Source organism: Bos javanicus, chromosome 2, assembly GCF_032452875.1.
Source record: "Bos javanicus breed banteng chromosome 2, ARS-OSU_banteng_1.0, whole genome shotgun sequence".
Taxonomy (NCBI): Eukaryota; Metazoa; Chordata; class Mammalia; order Artiodactyla; family Bovidae; genus Bos; species Bos javanicus.
The window spans coordinates 27,243,011-27,264,734 of record NC_083869.1 but is presented as its reverse complement, the minus strand read 5'-3'; the positions used below and the strand labels follow the sequence as shown (position 1 = coordinate 27,264,734).

At 38.2% G+C, this 21,724-nt stretch overlaps 1 protein-coding gene across 1 annotated transcript in view; it reads right to left on the bottom strand.

The window, feature by feature from the left end:
- ABCB11 (ATP binding cassette subfamily B member 11) overlaps nt 1-21,724 on the bottom strand; it is a 101,017-nt gene that overhangs the window by 26,376 nt on the left and 52,917 nt on the right. The window contains exons 12-19 of the mRNA XM_061436027.1: nt 19,988-20,098; nt 17,620-17,745; nt 15,739-15,942; nt 13,724-13,894; nt 13,039-13,240; nt 11,782-11,857; nt 7,584-7,686; nt 92-256 (exon numbers count right to left, since the gene is read on the bottom strand). Coding sequence (XP_061292011.1) covers nt 92-256; nt 7,584-7,686; nt 11,782-11,857; nt 13,039-13,240; nt 13,724-13,894; nt 15,739-15,942; nt 17,620-17,745; nt 19,988-20,098 — 1,158 coding nt within the window. The remainder of the gene's footprint in view (nt 1-91; nt 257-7,583; nt 7,687-11,781; nt 11,858-13,038; nt 13,241-13,723; nt 13,895-15,738; nt 15,943-17,619; nt 17,746-19,987; nt 20,099-21,724) is intronic.

The window sequence follows — 21,724 nt, the reverse complement described above, 5'->3', positions numbered from 1 at the left end:
TAAATACATTACAACCAACTTATCAAAAGTGACAATATCCAGACAAACAAAAGGTAGGAGGAGAATAAAGCTGGTCCAGCTGCTTGCTTACCCCAAGAATCTGGCTGAATAAAAAGGCATACATGGGTGTGACCGTCCCATTGACAGCTGCACCCACAGAGCCTACCAGCATGTAGGGCCATTCTCGAGCATTGAGTCTCAGAATCCTCCTCACTGGGGCTGGTTCAATTTCTTCTTCCACAGGAATGTTCTTGTCCTTGAGGGGAGAGGAGGTTACATTAATTATTTAAATGTTTGCATACACTCTTTTATTATACAGTTGTCCCTTTGGCATATCACAGATGTGAATCATGGTTTGATTGGTTATGAGTGACCTCAAAGACCTATAAGACAGGGTGATATGATAGCTTGTGAGAGATGGTTTTGAGCTGCTTGCCGCCATGCTATGACTTGGGCTTCCCTGGTAGCTCAGTGGTAAAGAATCCGCCTGCCAGTGCAGGAGACACAGGAGACACAGGCTCAACCCCTGGGTCGAGAAGAACCCCTCGAATAGGAAATGACAACCCACTGCTGTATTCTTGCTAGGCTAGTCCCATGGACAGAGGACTCCTGTGGGCTGTTACCATCCATGGGGTCACAGAAGAGTCAGACACGATTTAGGGACTAAACAGTACCACATGCTATGACTTGGATGGGACTGATTTTAGAGTGTCTGCTCATCTGAAGGTGAGCTGGTAGTTCTCATTTCACAATTGCAGAGGTATTAACACTTGGGGAGTGGTAAATAAGTTGGATCTATAAGAAAAATAACTCCCAGTTTAGAAACATTTTTGTGCTATAGTGAGTATGTGGAGTGCTATGTCGCTTCAGTCGTGTCTGACTCTTTGCAACCCTTTGTGCTACAGTGAGTGGTATTTACACATTCAAGGATTTGTGAAATTTTCAAAATATGTCCTTTATAAATGTCAAAGTCTAGTGACTGCCTCAAGCCCCAAGGCAGGCCAGTGTATCTAAACAACGCAAAATAATTTTTAAAATGTATTAACTGGTGACAATGGTTATCAATTGCGTATTTCTGTGAAGGTTTTCTTTAATTAGTGCCCAGAAGTAAATGGTAATCAATTTGGATTTCTAAATTCTTCATGTTCTTTACAAGGAGTACAAATTATTTTAAAATTTCCCCATTCCAATTTCTTTAATTGCCATTAAAGTGTCAGAGCTAGCAAATTTTTAGCCTCTTGAAGGCAAAAATTATATTCAGAACTTCATCATTTTTACAATCATTTTTCCTCGCTAATGATATTCTCCAGTACTTGGTCGTGAGGTCCATTCTTCAATAATTTGCTAAATTTATTGTTCACTTTGTTTGAGAAAAGATTTTAGGTGGATTATATAGATCTGTATTGATTTTTTTTTACTTTTTCTATTAAAATATACTAAAAATGTCTACAGCAAATTGACTACAAAACTGTTAGTGTTCTATTTCATTAACACACAGTTATTTACCCCTTAAGGAGCTGACCATCAGGAACAGACAGCAGTAAGGAACTTCAGATACTATCCTTTTGCTTCCAAAGTCAAAGATTTCATTACCAATTCAATTGAAATAAAAGCCTGGTGTCCTTATTCTAGTTGCAAGCCAAATAGGATGGAGGGAGAGCTTGCTTGGTGATGGATCTGTCAATGCCTCCATTTCAGGTTCTCTCTTGGTCTGCCCTCAATAGTTGCTACACACTCATGCAGCAAATCCTTCAATGATTTCATCTCTGATGTCTTACTCAACTCTAGGAAATCAATGCAGAGAGGAAGAAAGGTGCCTGTGAAAGCATGAGGGAAACGGGCATGTGGAAAGAATGTGGTTCTTGGATGAGCCCCACGTGGCCACTGATGGAATCTATCACTGAGCACTTCGGTTCTCTGGGGCTCGGTTGACTTCTCCTCCTCAAAAGGAAAGAAATAGACAAAGCTCTCTATGGCTCTCTTATGTTTCTGCACATCTTGTGAAAAGAGGCACTGACCACCTTTGTTGAGGCTGTTTTCTCAAGAATGTTGGTATAGCAAATAGCCTTGGAGGAGGGGGATAGTGTTTCCATCCTAAGAAAAGGGCTTATTGCTCATTATAAAAACACCAGGTTTCTCAAGCCTAGGATTCCTCTTCCCCTTCCTTTGCTGGTATCACCTACTTCTCTTTCATCAGCTGAGAAGTGGGGGTAGGCTGGGGAGTCAGTGGAAATGCTGTGCACTGGCTCCTGCTCATGCTCTGAGTAAAGTCTTTCATCTCTGACACAGCTCTTATGTATTCTCCAGAATCCATAAAATTGTGTCAGGCTAACTTGATAGCTTCTTGGAGAAGGGTGTTTCCTATGACCAGTGCATTCTCTTGGCAAAACTCTGTTAGCCTTTTCCCTGTGTGGATGTGAGAGTTGGGCTGTAAAGAAGGCTAAGCACCAAAAAATTGATGCTTTCAAACTGTGGTGTTGGAGAAAGACTCTTGAAAGTCCCTTGGACTGCAAGGAGATCAAACCAGTCAATCTTAAAGGAAATCAACTCTGAATATTCATTGGAAGGACTGATGTTGAAGCTGAAACTCCAGTACTTTGACCACCTGATGCGAAGAGCTGACTCATTTGAAAAGATCCTGATGCTGGGAAAAATTGAAGGCAGGAGGAGAAGAGGGTGACAGAGGATGAGATGGTTGGATGGCATCACTGACTCAATGGACATGAGTTTGAATAAACTCCGGGAGTTGGTGATGGACAGGGAGGCCTTGCAGTCCATGGGGTTGCAAAGAGTTGGACATGACTGAGCAAATGAACTGAACTAAAAGTGGTATAAAAACAAAAGAAAATGAAAGTCATTATGTACAGAAGGGTTTTTTCCTCTGGGATTTTGCAAAGACAAAGACAAATTAACTCATCTAAAAAAAGCTAAAAGGCTAAAGATATGTATTACAGTGAAAGTCGCTCAGTCGTGTCTGACTCTTTGCAACCCCATGGACTATACAGTCAATGGAGTTCTCCAGGCCAGAATACTAGAGTGGGTAACTATTCCTTTCTCCAGGGGATCTTCCCAACCCAGGGATCAAATCCAGGTCTCCTGCATTACAGGCGGATTCTTTACCAGCTGAGCCACAAGGGAAACCCAAGAATACTGGAGTGGGTAGCCTATCCGTTCTCCAGCAGATCTTCCCAACCCAGGAATCAAACTGGGGTCTCCTGCATTGCAGGCTGATTCTTCACCAGCTGACCTATCAGGGAAGCCCTAAAATATAGGTATGTGTGTGTGTGTGTGTGTGTGTGTGTATACATACACAAAGATAAGTATATATACATAGATATAATAAATTCACAGCAAACCAGTAACTCACAGATGGACGAAATTATAAAAGTTTATATCCGCTTTCTCACTGCAGTTCCTTCCTCTATTGTGTCAATGATAAGTTGCACAGTGCTCACTTATTTATCATACGTAAAGAAGTCTCCTGCCAGCAGCTCCAGGGAAGGAAAAAGGACAGTGCTCTTACTCATCTTTGCATCCCTAAGTCAATATCTGGCACTTGTTAGGTGTATAATCAATGTTTATTGGATGAAAGAATGAATGAAGCTTTTATGCTCCTGGTGCATAAATGTAAAAAAAAACATTTATTTAAAAAATACTGTTCACTTACTTACAAGGTAGATGGTTCAGTGCTAAACAAAGGGCTTTTCCCAGCTTCCTTCCATCCATATCCTGTGTAGCTCAGGTAAAAATATAGCTTCCTACTTAAATCTCATGTCCAGATTTCTATACTTTGTTACATCGATTTCTTCATGCCAACCCATAGGCAGTCTCCTGCCTTGATGACAACTTTAAGATATGATGATGGGAAATGGTAACTATGACCAAGAAACAGGGACTTTCCAAATGATCAAATACTAGCAGTCACTTTTATAGATCTTCTGTCCTATCTCCTATGCGTGTGCATGCTCAGTCACTCAGTCGTGTCCACCTCTTTGCAACCCAATGGACCTTGCCCACCAGGCTCCTCTGCCCATGAGATTTTCCAGATTTTTTGAGTGGGTTGTCATTTACTTCTCCTGGGGATCTTCCCAACCCAGGGACTGAACTCTCATCACCTGCATTGGCAGGTGGATTCTTTACCACTGAGCCACCTGGGAAACCCTGTCCTATCTCCTAACCAATGCCTAAACCCTACTATAAGTTAGCTGTGATGAAGTGATGGGTTTTTAATATTTGACCTTGACACAATCTCATACATATTCTACTTTTTAGTTCCTCTAGAAGAGGAAGAAGACTCTTTAGAAACTGGAAGCTTTAGCCTACAGTTTTCCGCTAATCCTAATCTCAATTTTATTAGCATTATAACTGTGATCTGATTTATGAAAGCCAAGAGTATAGCTTGGAGACCAAGAAAAAACAGGCTACAGTCTTGGCTCTGTCACCAGCTAACTATGAAATGTTGGGTCAGACACCCCACTTAACTTTGGAAGCACAGACTTTTGAAACCATCTTAAGTTTTCAGAGTCAAAACCCAAAGAGACCACAAGGTGGAGATAACGCCTTTACAGAAGTAAACCTTTTTGCCTTGCCACACAAAACAGAACATCTCCCAAACAACAGACGGTCAGGTTAGAGCTTGTTCATCAAAATATGAAAAAAATTTTTTTTACCAGTGTTTGATCTTAAATAATTTAGTTAACTATCAAAATACTTTAAAATTTACTTGGGATTAGAATAACCTAAATATCGAAAATACTTTAAAATTTACTCTGAACAGGAAGTCCTTATATTAAATTCTATCAGTGCTGATTCTGCTGTTTCCTTTTTTAAAATATTTAATTTTTAAATCAAAAAAGTTCTAAGATAATTGTCATAAAATGAGCAGTATTAATATAAGCACAAGGCCTGTTCCACTTCTACCTTTAACAGAATCACATTGGCTCTCTGTCACTTTTTTCACATTGGCTCTCTGTCACTTTTTTCCTTTTCCTTCCTTAACTAAAGAAAGAAATCAAAGTGTTGTCTATTTAAAATTACACTCTCTCTGCTCAGATGCTCTGTCATGACCAACTCTTTGCAACCCCATGGACTGTAGCCCACCAGGCTCTTCTGTCCATGGATTTTCTAGGCGGAGTATTGGAGTGGGTTGCCATTCCCTTCTCCAAGAGATAGTTCCCCCACCCAGGAACTGAACCTGGGTCTCCTTCATTGCAGGCAGATTCTTGGTTTCCATTTAATTATTTATTATATTCTAGTTGGCAATGCTGATGAGTAGAATACTTAGGGAGTAGTTTTGTTTTCTCTGGAACTGCTCTCTGTATTTGATTTACATTTCCTTTTATTTAAATAACTCCCTTCTGAGTTTTCCCTGCATCAGCAGTCTGGGAACCTGATCTTCAGATCTTCAGGAAATCTGATTGTTCTCTCCAACAGTGCTGAGCCATCTACCAGCTTCAACAATAACAAAATTGGATTTTCTTTTCCTTCCTAACTCTCTTGTTTGTGTTGTCAAATATTTTCCCAGAAACTAGGGAAAAAAATAAAAATGCAAAAATTGAATATAATTGGTGCTGTTATGTTTGAAATGTCAATGTAGTGTTTCGTTCTTTCTTCCTTGAAGCTTATTAAACTCCTTGTATAATGCCTCTTGTACTTATGGGTGGCAGTACCACAGATATAAATGAAAAAACTATTTCTAGAATGAGAAGAGGTGCTGAGTCCTTAATGGCAAGATGCAGTGAGCAACCACACTTGCTGAACATTTTCTGTCCTTGGATCCACCCTGCTGTTCCTGAGACAAAGTGTTCCTCTACGAAGTTTATTTAAACCAGCTATATTAGATACTGAGAACACTATCTATTCAGAGTCGAATACCAATTAGCAACTGAACAACTACAACAATAACAATATTAGATAATTAAGAATGCTATTTATTATTAATATCTTAAAACCAAAAGAGAGCCTTAATAATCCTTCCATCATAGTCATAAAATCATACGTAGTACTTTATTCCAAATTTGGCATTGTGAATCGGTGTTTATAATTACTCCCCAAAAGGATTCTCATACTGAAATGTTTTAAACATAATTTGAAATTACATCATGCATAATGGATGTGCTTGTAATTAAAATATTCTCTGACTCGTTTTCTTTGATAAATCTTACGGTTTGGACATTATTTTACTATAAAAAGTTAATTTTTCATCCTAGTTTTAAAAATCGCTTGATGTCCCACCATGTGCAGCTCTGTAACTAAACAGAAAGATCAAAGAGTCTGTAGATTATGAGCAGATTGGAACAGGATTTGGTTGGTTCTAGGTTTACATGTGTCAAATAAACAGAAATGTTTGCTAGGTCTCATGGTAACCAGAACTTCCCTGGTGGCTCAGACAGTAAAGCATCTGCCTACAATGTGGGAGATCTGGGTTCAATCCCTGGATCGGGAAGATCCCCTGGAGAAGGAAATGGCACCCCACTCCAGTACTCTTGCCTGGAAAATCCCATGGACTGAGGAGCCTGGTAGGCTAATGGTAACCAGATAAAGGAGTTTCCAGGCAAAGCAAGATGCCCAAGTTGATACAAACACAAATAACAGTTACTAACTTTAAGAAGCTTGTAATTTAGTAACAGGATAAGACAACATGATCTGAAATAAGCCTCAATAAGAAAATTGCCATGAAAAGACTGAAATGAAGAGTAATGGGGGATTGAAAATGAGAGGATCAGGGCTGAAGAATAAAGTTCAGTGATTAAGAAAGGCTATGAGTAGGAGGGATGGTCACCTTATGTGAAAGTTAGACTGTGCCCACTGCAGCAGTGGGCATCCTGATGAACAAAGTTGAGTATTGCTATATGTGTTGATTCTTCTCCTATTTCATTTTTATGTTGCTTTGAATAGTGTTAAAATTAATAGTGTTCATTTCAAATGTACCCTAAAACAATTATTATAAAATTGTATTAAGTAAACAAATGTCTGTAAAACCTAATCAGTCCCCATTAATTTAAAATTTGCAGTAACTTGTATTAAACACTTTATAATTATAATTATTTAAGAAGGAGATTTAAAGTTTTACAAAGACAGGTTTTCAGATAGTCTTAAGAGCTTGAAAGGGATTCCTACATAATCAAATAGTCTGCTAAGTACATGTAATTGTGTTTATTAGAATGGCTCACATAAGAATTATCAGTGAACTTTTAATACTTCATCTTAGTTACCATGTATTCTTAAAATATTTTATTATTTATGCTTCTCTTAAAATATTATGTAAAACATGATATAAAATTTAGAGTTTCGTTCACGTCTTAATGGAGCCTCTCATTTAGTTTGACTTAGTGAAACATAGGAGAAGGCAATGGCACCCCACTCCAGTACTCTTGCCTGGAAAATCCCATGGACGGAGGAGTCTGGTGGGCTGCTGTCTATGGGGTCACACAGAGTTGGACACGACTGAAGCGACTTAGCGGCAGCAGCAGTGAAACATTACTAGATAAAGGCCTTGAAAACTCAGATTCTAAGCTTAAAGGGCATACGATAGTCTCCAGGAGAGACTTCTTCCATCCCCGCATGAGCCATTGGTGTCTGACCTTTCTGTCTTGTTCATGAGTAGACTTATGATCTACAAGTGCTAGTGACGATTCATGTCCCAGGTAAGAAAGCTGAGACTTGGAGCGTTGTCGGATGGAAGCTCTGTAAGTAAAAAGAGAGATGAATTAGTCTGTGGCTTGTTGGAACAGGACTCAATTGGTTCCGAGTCTACATCACCTGTCAGGTGCAGGCACTTCCTGAGTGGGTTTGACACAACGTTCAGTCTGGTTGCCATGGTGCCGAGCTAAACCCTGATTCAGAGTACACACACAGAGGGAGGAGGAGAGGGGGCGAAGTCGTTTCACTAGTCCACCAAGAAAAAAAGCGTCCAAGACTCAACTCCATCCCAAACCCACATGGTTCTGCTATTGCTCTAACGGCAATGGCCCATCACTATTACCTCCCTCAGGACTGTAGGATGAGTTTTGATATCTCTCTCTCTCTCTCCCTGGTGTTTGCTTTAGCATAATTCTACCTGGACACAAATAGACTAGTAGGAGGAAACAGGGACCCTAGTGGAAATGTCTCCAGACTATGTACTGCCTTTAGGGATGGATTTAATTAACAAATATATTATTGAAATATTATTTAGCTTGATGTGTTCACTGATTCATTCAACAAAAGATGATTGTGCGCCTACAACGTACAGATCAAAGTTAGGTGCTGTGAGGGGACACAAAGACTGGACAATTACAGACTTCTCCCTTAAGGCACTTCAAGTTTTATAGAAGAACAACGCATGTAACCAACCTAATATAAGGAAGAATGTGATAAGTGCTATAGCTGCTAAGCTGCTGCTAAATCACTTCAGTCGTGTCCGACTCTGTGTGACCCCATAGACAGCAGCCCACCAGGCTCCCCCGTCCCTGGGATTCCCCAGGCAAGAACACTGGAGTGGGCTGCCATAAAGCAGGTTTAAATAAACAGTATGGAAATTTAAAGGATAAAAGAACATATGTCAGGTGCTACCATGAAAAGCTTCATGGAGGAGGTGGCTAAGGTAGGCTGTGGGTATCTGTAGGCTAGAGGAAAGGGCATTGCTGATTGACAGAACGGTATAAAGAGAAGTATGGAGATAGGGTTACTAGTTACATAAACAGTATAGAGCAGATATAGGAAGTGATTCGAGTTGTTTTGTTTCTCCCTGAGGTTTCTGGGAAGGAGACTTCTACTATCTTCTAGGTTAAATTTGAAAGTATGTGACACTGGAAGCCGTTGGCAATTATGTCAAGAAAAGAAGCTTCCTAAAAAATGAATACTGAAAAAAAAAGTAGAGCTGAGAAGGGAAGAAAAAGAAATTGTATGTATATTGACCAAGCCTCTCACTGAAGCCCCAGTCTTGCCTGAAGCCAAAGCCTCTTTGAACTATTTAGTTATGTTGTCATTCTTTCCCTTTAAAGGTTAAACCAGGTTGGCTGAGGTTTTTAGCCATTTGCAAATAAACTGCTAAGTGATAAAGGTAATCCTGAAGACTTGAAAGGATGGAAGTTACATTCTCAAAGCACTTAGCCTGAAGAAATACCGTGTAAAGAGGGAGCTTGTAGTGATGAGGAGATCTGCATCAGCTGTGGTCGTGGGAGCCAGATGGTGTTATTCGTAAGCCTCCTATCATCCGTATTCAGGTTAAGCTAGACTAAAACAAATACCAAGGTGGCACCTGCCTATTACAGATGCTCATCTCTCCTTCTTGAGAAGACAGCAATGCATAGGCTTCATGACCCTCACTTATTCCCACGTTCATTTGATGGCATCTTTATCCTCTTAGTCACTAGGTTCAACAGGTGCATTTACGTCAAGTCCTCCCTCTTGCTCTTGCTCAAACTCTCATTGTGATCAGGCATGAAACCACACCCCACTCAGACTTCCTGCTACCAAACTGGCTTCTGGGACACCCAAGCCCGTCCCGTTTGGCCTGAAACTCTGCAGCAATAGAGTCATTTCTTTAAGTTAGGTAACTGAGGTCAAGAGCTCAACTCCCAGAGATGAGAGGGATAGCTCTGTGTCAGCTAGAGAGAGCTAAGTGCAAGAGAGGGCTGAGACTGAAGGTTATGGGCTTAAAAAAGAAACTCAGAGCATTGGCAGACAAGGTAGGAGTATGTGGAGAAGAGGGCATCAAAATAGTTGACTACCTCCCAGTTCTGAGCAGGGAAGACATCAATCCTTATCCCCTCTACTACTTTAATCTTATGTTTCTTCAATCTCTCTTTCTCTCGTTCCCTGTTGCCCATTCATCCAGCATTCTACCTGTCTGGCATAAGCTGCACCAAGGAGACCATGAACAGCAAGGGTGCGAGGCAGGGGCCCGACCTGCCCGCTCTGGTCTGCCATAAACACCAGCGTTAGAATTCTGTCACTCCCCTTTTCAGAAACCTGCAACGGCTGCCCCGCCCTTCCTCAGAAGCTGTGCACCACTTCTCATCGGAAGCAAAAACAGCTAATTTGGGAATATATGTTCTCTCTCTCTCAACATTATTACTTAGGAAATTATTGTCATCCATGGAAATTGTTCTTGAATCTAAAATATATTACTAAAGGGAGACTTAGGCATCAGACCGAGGAAATAAGATACAAATTAACATTTCAATTAGTCCTCTTAAAAAAAAATCTGTCAGCATACACAATAAGATATTTTTAACAGACCTTCTTACTCAAACCTATAAATCTTTCTCTGTAGGAGGTTAATAGCTACTTTCTGTGTACAGGTTGTATTTCTGGGCTTCTCTCCCTAGTCACCAAAATGTAGAATTTGTAAGAACTAATGGCCAAATAAGAAATGTTTATATTAAAACAGTTATCTGGGCCTAATAGTAAACTGTAAGTAAACTATTTAGAATGGGAAAAATTCTGTTCATCTGAAAAATTAAGAAAATATTTATTTTCTTTTGACCTCACCATGAGATACATTCCTCTTTGCAACCTTTAACTTAGTGATCAAAAGAGATGCCTAGTCATTTTCTGGGTTTAAGAAGTTAGTATATATCTTCAAACTGTGATTCCGATGATCTTTATAATTTTTTTCTTCCAATCAGAAAAAACATGGTGAAATAATTCATGCCAGATGTCCTTAAAAATTACCCAATAATTTTGGCAATTTTTATAGCTTTTACATTTGAACTATTGCTTTATTACCTGAAAAAATTCAATGAAACTAGCATTTCTTGAAATTTTCTGAATAGACCTGTCCTTGAAAAGAAAAATAAAACCCCTAAGCATAAAACCCAGTTAACTAGTCTTTGAACATTAAAAGTAAATAAATCTGTGTTTGAACTACTTGGAGTTGTTTCTAGAATATTATATTTTAAGCCTCTTTAACCATTTTTCAATAAACAATTAGCTATCTTGAATGAGCAAGTCATAAATTGAGCCTTTGTTTAGAGCACAGCCTTGAATCAAATATACTAGAAATATGATAAGGGATTGGGTAGAGAAATGTCAGTCTATTGCCTACAAATAGTCTCCGAACTTAAGAAAAAAAGATCTTGAATAACATTTTCACAAATACACACAAATACTCTCGGGCAGAATTTTTCTTAATATACAGACTTTTAACATTAAAGGAACTATTTTTTTTAAACTTTTAAACCAGAATGAAATATTAAATTTATAGTCTTGCTACAATATGCTCCAAAAATATGCTTTGGAAGTCAATACCCACAGATTGACCCAGAAAAAAAAAAGTTCATGTTTAGAAAATATGCTTTAAGTGTTAGATGACACATCTCATATTTCATCTAGTTAAAGAATGATTTCACCTTAGATGGGGAGCTCTGGGAGCAGAAATATTTGTAATTCAATTGCAGCTCAGTAGGTTAAAGAATGGAGCTAAAGGCATGAATCTGACTTCCATTTAAGACAGTGCTTCATACCACAGTTAACTCTGGGAGACAAGTCTAAACACAGATTTTTAAAAATCCCCTTTCTAAGCTCAGCAAACAACATTTTAACTACAGAGCATCTTTATCATGACCCCGTACCCTCAATAAAATGAGAAGCCAAATTTTAAAAACTTCTATGGATTGGAGACAGAAATGTCAATACGGCAACCTATGATTCATTTGCATGTTCGTATTACACAAGACCTAGGGCTGTATTTAGGGCTTTTCAAGTGTACCTGAGATATTGCCAGAAGATCTTAGCTGCAGAGGGTTCCTGAAAACATCTGAAAACTTAAAAATCTGCCCCGATGCCTGAGCTTACCTTAAGCTAGCCTGGTAGCTCCCTCTGCTAAAGGTCTGTTTTCTCTCAAGTAAGGCATCTTCGGTTTCATCTTTTCCTATTCAATACAACACGAGTGATCCCTTAGTGTATACAATAAGCAGAATCAAAGCAAAATAACATTATTTACTATATTTGCATAGCATATCGTTACTATGTCTGATCTCAAACAACCTGTTAACACTTGTCCAGCACATTCTAACAACAAAAAAATTAAAAATACTCAGCAAGATTAAATCTTTTGAATTATATGATAGCCTGTGTTATCACCACAGAAATAGATACCTATAGCTATAGCTGATATGAATGACAAAAAAATCTTGTGAGAAACCCACTGAAAAGAAAAGTGAAAGCATTAGTTGCTCAGTTGTGTCCAACTCTTTTTGATACCAGGGACTATAGCCATGGAATTCTCCAGCAAGAATACTGGAGTGGGTTGCCATTCCCTTCTTCAGGGCATCTTCCCAACCTAGGGATCAAACCCAGGACTCTTGCATTTCAGGCAGGTTCTTTACTGTCTGAGCCACCAGGGAAGTCTGAGAAATCCACTAGGTGGCAAAAAAAAAAAAAAGTAGATGAACCAAATTAAAAAAAAAATCTTTTCAGAATAAATCACATGTTCAATGTATACAGTCATTTTACCCAATAGTATTAACAAATCCAGATTTGATATGGGAGAGAAAGTTTGTAATGGATGCTTAACATGGGTTTAGGTAAACCACCAAATCCAGAGGTTAAGACTCCATGCTTCCACTGCAGGGCCCATGGGTTTGATCCCTTGTCAGAGAATTGGATCCCACATGTCACATGATGTGGCCAAAAAAAAAAAAAAGAAAATTCAGATTGAAATGGAGAAAGTACATTAGGACCTGAAGTATCTACCTACATTAATGAAAATATGCATAAAAGTTTTTAGTCATTGTTTAATTCACTCAACCAACAAGAAGAGAGCTCATACTGAGTGCAGGAGATTCTAGGAAGACTCTCTTATTTGCAAAGTGTGAGGGGTAAAAAGGGGATGGAATTGAAGTTTCTTCCACAGGAGACCTGGGTTTTAGCACTATGACTTGATCAATAACTAAGCCCCCTGAGCATCTGTTCTTTCCTTTATCATCTATGTTATGTCCCCCAGGGCTTTGAGGAGAACAACTAAGACAATATATATTAAAATGCATAGAAATCCAAAAACATCATATATGTTAATTATTTAACATAATGTATAACTGAAAAGGCACTTGCCTTTTATGTCTTTTTCATTAAAGGCTTGGTCTCCTTGACTTTGCAGAGTCATTAGTGTGAAGTAAACGCCTTTCCTTTCCAACAGTTCTTCATGGGTGCCTCTTTCCACTGCTGTACCATGTTCAAAACCAATAATGACGTCTGCAGTTCTGATTGTAGATAGGCGATGAGCGACAGAGATGATTGTGTGCCCGTGCTGAACCTGTGAGAGTGTACAGTGCCCTGAGTCAGACTGCAAGACAAAGCTGACGGTGCCATTTGGACTGTCTCAGAATCCACAAGTAAGTCAGGCTCGATCCCTAAATTCTTGAATAGGCTAAACAGACATTAGAAAATGTCAGCGTACTTTCCTGTGGCTAATAAACACATTACACGTTGCTCCAGTTGCTGCCATTAATCAACATCTTACATCCAAAATGTAAATTTTTAAAATCACATGTTGTGAGTTAGACTTAACAAATTTTACATGTGCCGCCTTTAGAAGCAAATGATATGTCTTCTGTTCAACTGTGCAGAACATTGTGGTGAACCAATATTTTCCAAACAGATACAATGACTCATGTAGTCCTTCTCTCTCTGTCTCTTGATGTCTCTCTTTCTCTTTCTCCTCTCTTCACAGAGGCCTTTCCTACAACACAAGAATTCCCACACAGACTTATGAAAGGAACCTAGACTCTCAACAAACCTTACTCAGTGCTTCTTGCACCATGGCTTCGCTCTCATTGTCCAGTGCCGAGGTGGCCATGTCCAAAAGCAGGATCTTTGGGTTTCGAACAAGGGCTCTGGCAATGGCTATTCTTTGTTTCTGGCCGCCACTCATCTGGCCTCCTCCTTCCCCAACAAGAGTGTCAAATTGCTAGGAAGAAAGCAACATCAGCAATGAAGAGCAAGAATTTGATGGATCCTGACAGTGATCCATTCATTACAAAGGTCCCTTCTAGCTTCCTCCTCAAGCAGGAGTTTTCACACATCCATCTTTCACTTTTTAAAAAAACCCTTTCCTGAAACAGGTTATTATCTAATCAATATTTGTGTGTAAAATAAAGATATTGATTTATTCTTTTATTCTGGATGATTAAAGTGTTTCTTTTTAGCTCAACTTCAATTAAAATGTTTCCACCACAATAAAAGTTAATCAGCATCCTGAAAATCCATCTTAGAGGATTAAAGCATATGTCAATTCCTTGTCTCTTTCTTCTAGCTAGACAACACAGAAAAGCACAACACTAAAGTTGTCTATATATTATGAATGAAGGATCAAAGTAGCTTTATAATCACTACCATGAACAGTGAAGTTACTATCCTGCATGCCCAGTATTACACTGGAATCTCAGAAGGGGGCGATGTGGTCAGTGTTTTATCTCACTTACATTAGCAACATGAGTTGAGAATCTACCATGTAGAAAGCGTGGATCTGAGCTCTTTACACATATCATCTCATTTAGTCCTGACTGATAGGCCGTGAGGCAGGTACTACTATTCTCCTTAACGGATGGATAAAGTAACACTGCAGTCTGAGGGGGTAAAGTAACTTGCCCAAGTTCATAAATCTTACAAGTGCAGAAGATTTGTCCGGAGGTGGTCTGATTCTGAAGCTTTATATTGTTTCACCACTAGACTATGTCATACACACAGCTGCAATCCTATTCATACAGGCATTTTGGAAGGCTGAGAAGGACGTATTCTAGAGCACAGGCTGTGTAACCAGGGCCACCTTGGATGAGAACCTTGCCTTGAGCAAGTGATTTGACCTCTTGGAAACTCAATTCTCCATCTGTAGATGGAGATAATAATATAGCTGCCTGACAGGATGATTGGGAGAGTTAAATGAACTAATAGCTGTGAAGTGCTTATAAAAGTACCTGATATGTAGTAAGCACTGCTGCCGCTAAGTCGTTTCAGTTGTGTCCGACTCTGTGCGACCCTATAGACGACAGCCCACCAGGCTCCCCCGTCCCTGGGATTCTCCAGGCAAGAACACTGGAGTGGGTTGCCATTTCCTCCTCCAGTGCATGAAAGTGAAAAGTGAAAGTGAAATCGCTCAGCCTTGTCCGACTCTTCGCGCCCCCATGGACTGCAGCCTACCAGGCTCCTCCGTCCATGGGATTTCCCAGGCAAGAGTACTGGAGTGGGGTGCCATTGCCTTCTCTGGGAGTAAGCGCTATATATGTGTTAAATAGTAATAATAATTCTTCTTTGATTTAGCAGACCATTGGCCAAGAAATCCATACAAGTATAATACTGAGTTGGTTTTTGTCACTGCTATCATATGAAATGAAGATAAATGAGGAAATTTTGAATATGTGAGACATAGTACTGAAGAGACAGTATTTGCAGCCCAAACACAAGAAAATTTGAGAACAGTAACAGTTGCAGACATCAAAAGAGCATTGTGAACGTTACCACCACACAACAAATTTATCATCTGCTTAGACAAATGTTTAAATAGATGAAATAAGGAAACTGTATCTATGTTAAAGCCAGCTTCTAAAAGAAGGTGTTGCAGTTTGGTAGATTTTAATGTATTAATCACATCATATTTTCAGACAAAGAGGGGAATTCAAAGTACATTTCCAGGCACAAAATGAAAACATGACATTGATAATTTAGAATGTAAATGAAAAACAATGCATATTACTATGTAAATTTTTTCCCTCTATGAATTCTGGGTTTCCCTCTGGAATGAGAGGCCAGGGGTACCTGTGGCAGGTCCATGATGAAGTTGTAGGCATTGGCTTCCTTGGCTGCTCGGACTATATCTTCCATTGTTGCATCTTTTCTGCCATAGCGAATGTTCTCTGCAATGGTGGTGGAAAACAGAACAGGCTCTTGCTCCACTATCCCAATCTGAGCTCTGAGCCACTGGATGTTAAGAGAGCGAATGTCATGGCCATCCAAGGTCACCTAGAGGACAAAACCCACAACATCACTTCTCTTGGAATCCTTCAAGATTCTGAATACTACTACTGTGCTGTACTTGATCTATGAGGAGAAAAAATGAGACCCACACGACTGTGCAAAACAATTCCTCTTATAATGTGGTTAATATAAGGATGACAATATAAATTGAAATCAAGTATAGCTGTAGGACAGTTCATTGTAGAAACACAATTGATATAAAGGTTACTTAGTTTAGCTCAGTTGGCCCAAGAATAGAAAAATTTTTAATTTCTCAATAAAGAGTACAGTTATTCATCATACTTTAAATATTTCTATCTTTTGACTTGAAGCCAAAATGAACTTCAAAAGATACAAAGAAAATGACCAGTGGTCTCTATCTTGCATATGTGTGTATGTTTTAGAATAAAATCTTACTTTCTGGCCTGATTCATCAAATGACACTCAGGTGTTCAAATGCAATTGAAACTATAAATGGGATAAGTAAATAAACATTACTATTAGCAAAAATATAAACATTTTATATAAAAAACATGGTATCTATATATTCAGAGTATAATTATAGTGGTATGTAGCAAAGAATACCCAATCAGAGAATAAAGTGTCTGTGAAAAAAGAAAACCTTATCACATTTGCCGTGTCACTCTGACAGTACCTGCATTATATAGAGCTCATTGCATGGAAGAAGTCATTTAATATACAGTCAAGTGATTCTATCTCAAGGCATCAAGGAGATGTTAACAAGAATGATTATGAGGCAGAGTGAAAAGAGTCTTTGACATCCAACAGATCTGGGTTCAAATCTGAGGCAACTCTCAATTTCTCTGCTTCCTTATTTGTAAAATGGGAATATTTATCTTTGGAAGTTGCTGTGAAAATAAGTAATGATCTCTATAAAGTACTTGACATATAATGTGTGATAAGTAGCAATTATTAATATTTTTTTAGTTTCAGTCTATATTTACAGTCAGACAAAAACAAGGAGAAAGAGACTAAGTAGTTTGCAAAAATAATGTAATTATTTTTAGACCTAACATCTCAGAGTAACAATCAAGAACTGTTCTCTGTTAATGCTGGCCATGTAAGCTTTCTTATACTTAGTGTTTGGAAAACTTTAGGGAATAATAACAATTTTGTTATAATATGAAGAAAGAAATGGAAATTTTCCCTCACTGAAAAGGCAGCAATACCATTTTGAATGTATCTGTACATTCAGTTACGTCACTGAGCAGATGGACTGATTATTCATTGAACACAACTACTATGGAGAGAATTCGTCCATTTGGTTTAGTCAAAAAAAAAAATCATTAAGTCAGACTTTGATCCCTGGGAAGATCCCACATGCCGCAGGTTACAGCCAAAAAACCAAACCAAACAAATCATTAACTGAACTATGCAGATGTCAAAGTGCTGTCAGTGTTCGCTAGGTGTTTGTATTTGACCAATATATCACCATTTTCAACCTCCTATCCCCAGGTGGCTCACTGATAAAGAATCTGTCTGCCAATGCGGGAGAGGCAGAAGACACAGGTTCCATCCCTGGGTCAGAAAGATCCTTGGAGGAGGAAATGGCACCCCACAGAGGAGCCGGTGGGCTAGTCCATGGGGTTGCAAAGAGTTGGACATGACTGAGAATCCATGCACACATCCCCATGTATTAAGAAGTTTCTAGAAGATACACACCATGCCTTCAGTGGGGTCATAGAATCGCTGAATGAGCTGCAGTGCTGTGCTTTTCCCAGCTCCACTGGATCCTACCATAGCTGTCACTTCCCCTGATTTAATGACCGTGCTAAGTTTATTTAAAATCTGCAGAGAAAATAAAAGAACAATGTTCAGATCATCATCATTTAGGCTACAAGTTAGAACACTTTGTTAGGAGACTGTGTTTGTGTTTACTTATGCCCTCATAGCAACAGTCATTGATTTTCATTAATAACCAGAAAAATTAGTAAACAGTGCTAGGATGTGGTTTTAGCATTTAGCACACTACTTAGTCATAAACTAATAGCCATAGCCAACAAATAACATGACGTGTGGTAACACTGTTGAAGTAAATAAGCCAGGCCAACCTCGAAAACTATGTTCCAAAATCTAATTTAAAACATTTCTGACATGCCAGGATACCTCAAGGAGACTGTCCCAATTAGCTTAGGGGAGAAAGTCACTTAGCAGTAAGACTTTGTTAAAGCAAACTACTGGCATTGAGAATAGAAGATAAAACAGAAATGAAATAAATATGTTTCAGTTCTACTGGTATTTGTTGAACAGCTGTCTCTAAACAGATATTATAAAGTGAGTTTTTAGCCATTTATTCAAAAGTGTTTACTGAGTAAGTACTACCTTGTTATTTATATTTCACTAGGCACTTTTACATTTGATGTTTATATATGTATGTGTGTTGTAATCAAGAATATACTTCAGAAATATCAGAATATACATGTACCTATCTTATATACGTATATAAGTATGTATGTATGATGTATATTTGTTTCTATGTGTATATATATAAATTTACTTATGTTACAACTATGTAGTGTTAAAATTAAGTTACATTTCCATGACCTCTGTGGGGACATAGAAATATTAAGGAAGGGTAGCTAACTATGGAAAACAGTCAAAGTTTCCTCAAAATATTAAAAATGGAACTGCCAAATGATCCTGAAATTTCACTTCTGTGTATTTATCAGAAAAAAACAGAAACATTAATTTGAAAAGATACATGCATACCAGTGTTCATTGCAGTATTATTTACAATAGCCAAGATATGGAAGCAATCTAAATAGATCAATAGATGAATGAGTAAATAAAATGTGGTATATATAGAGAGACATCTTCTATACTCATTTATCTACTGATGAATATATATATGTATACATATGCATACGTATACACACATACACACAAAGGAATTTACTCATACATAAAAAATTAAATATTGGTGTTTGTGACAACATGGATGAATCTAGAAAGTATTATGCTAGGTGAACTATCAGAGAAGGACAAATACTGTATGATCTCACTTATATGTAGAATCTAAAAAATAAAAGAAGCAAACAAGCAAAACAAAATGAAAACAGACTCAGAGATACAGAGAACAAATGAGTGATTGCCAGAAGGGGAAATATGTGAAGGGGTTAAGGAGGTAGAAGCCTGAATTTATAAAATAAATAAGGCACGTGGACATAATATACAGCATAAGGAATATGGTCAATAATATTGTAATGATTTTGGGTAGGGGCAGATGATAGCTAGACTTACCACAGTGATCATTTCATGATGTATGCAAGTATCTAATTGCTATGTAGTACACCTGAAAGTTGTGCAATATTGTGCATCAATTATTTTTCAATTAAAAGTAAATAAATGAAAAGAAAAAGATACTCTGTTAAAAATGAGGAATTAGTCTCCTCTCCTTCCAAAGCCAGTTCTTTTAGAGAAGTAGATTCTGTTTCCTGTAGGGTAAATTGCCTCTAAAGACACTTGCTCAGTAGGCGTGGGAACAGTGTAAATTTTCTTCACCTTGTGCCCAGAACAATTGCATAGTACAAGACAGTGATTATAAGATTACAAAATTACCTTTCCTCTAAGGACTGATCTAATGATCCTTGTAAACATGGATAGGAAGTAAAAAATTTCAGAGAGCAGCTTTCCTTTGCCACTTCCTGCCCCACCCAGGCAGAGTTCGACCTTCTGCAGCCTCTAAAGAGATACTTGGCACGGCTGTCCTGGATTGTTCTGATTGCCTTGCAGTTTGTTTAGCCTGCTCTCACAGTGACAGGACCTGCCACTCGTTTCAACAGGGTGTCACTCAGCTGACTTAACCTGAATGTGCTACCAAACTGTTCCTACCAAAGAGATTTGTATATTATTATTATTAGCACAAGGAATGTGGTTAGTGGCCTAAGGAACAAGACCTGAGGACACTTCCAGAGAAACATGCCTCTGTGCCTTGTTCCTGGAAAATGAGTCATGTTTCAGAAAAATAAATAATCTGTGGCTCTGGAAATGAATCATCAAAGAAGAAAATTGGGAAAAGATTGGCACATACCTTCACCTCTGGTCTGGAAGGATAGTGGAAGGTCACATTATGGAATTCAATTTCACCCTTAATTCGATCCAGCTTGTAACCATCTTCTGACATGCAGTCAATGAGGGGTTTCTTAAGTGGAATGGAAAAGGGATAGAGCAACGGCATGTATAACACGCATTTACTGTCCATCTCAGTTTGAATTTATTCATAATATAGAACAGCAATCAGGCTAAACATTGCCAAAGATAAGCTGCTTCTACATTAAATTGTATTAATAATAGTAATAATATTCACTAACACTTATTGGGAAATTAATGTTGAGATGTATACTATGTAATTACTATTGCTATATAATTGTATTAAAATATATTATATATTATGTATATTATGTAGATTTATATATAACCAAACTTACATAAATAACATATAATTAATTATAATTAAAACTGCCAATAATCATATAATTGGTATAAAACATTATCACATTAATTTAATTTAATTAGTATTTTTATTTTTTATTACTATGACATATTTTATATAGTGAAAATATCACAATATAATATATGGTATTAATCTGTAATTAATATATTGGTATATAATATATTGATATTATTATGGAGTACTATAATATTGAGATACCCAGAAGACAATCTACAGGTGTTTTAATGTTTTTTCTTTTATGTGATCATCACCATAACCTAACTTGACAGATGATACACATTTGTTCATTGAGGAAGTAGAGGAGTCTCAAGTGGTCAAGATCCAATAATATCCTACATTTGACTATTGTAGATGATGATAGACACTAACTGAATGTTCTCAAGTGGTGTCTTCAAATGCCACCAACTTTTAATCAACATGCTGAATTTCACCTCCATGGCTGTTAGTAGTGAGCCTAATTCAGAACTTAACCATGGTGGATAATCAGACCAGAGTGAGGGTTATCTCCTGCTACCAGAACACTCAGGGCCAACTTCTTCCTTCTCTTACTCTAGTGAGAGAAACTCATCATCCTATCTCTTTTTGGGGCTACAGTGTCATCTATTTCTCCTTCTTTATTCTTAAATTTTTAAATGCCTTAATTTTTTGTAATAGTTTCAAGGGAGTTTTAGAACCATCTTTTTTGAGCATACAACAATGCCAAGAATGAGGTAGAATTTGGATAGCTCTACATGGTTTTCAACTATCTTTCTATAAAGCCCCATAAATGAAACCCCAAAATATAAAACAGATAAAGTGATGGACAGTTTCCTCAGGCAGATTCTAATCTCACCAACACTAACAATGTAGGGACACAACGCACGTCTGGATTTCCAGGGCTTCTGACTCAGTCCTGGGCATCTTCTCAGAGATGTTCGTAGATTTTGACCTTTCTATCTTGATGTCCAATGTGCTCCACTAGATTAATCAGGAAACTCTTAGCTAGGCTACCAGGGTCAAAGCCTGTAGACTTTCTGTCACATTTAGAAGTTAATCTAATCTTATGAACTGGGTTTTAAAGTCCTGTGTGATCTGGCCGCTTCCCATCTCTTCATCTTATCTCTTGCTCACTCTGTTCAGTCACACTGACTTTGTTTTATTTCCTTACACTCACCAAGCCCTGTTCCAACCTGAGTATGCTCCCTGCTCTTACCTCCCAGGCATCACTCCTCTCCTAAGTACTTTTTTGTATGGCTGACTCACCTGCTTTGGTTCTCAGTTCATAACTGGTGTCACTGTCACTCAATATAAAGTCTCCTTCCCCTACCCCAACTG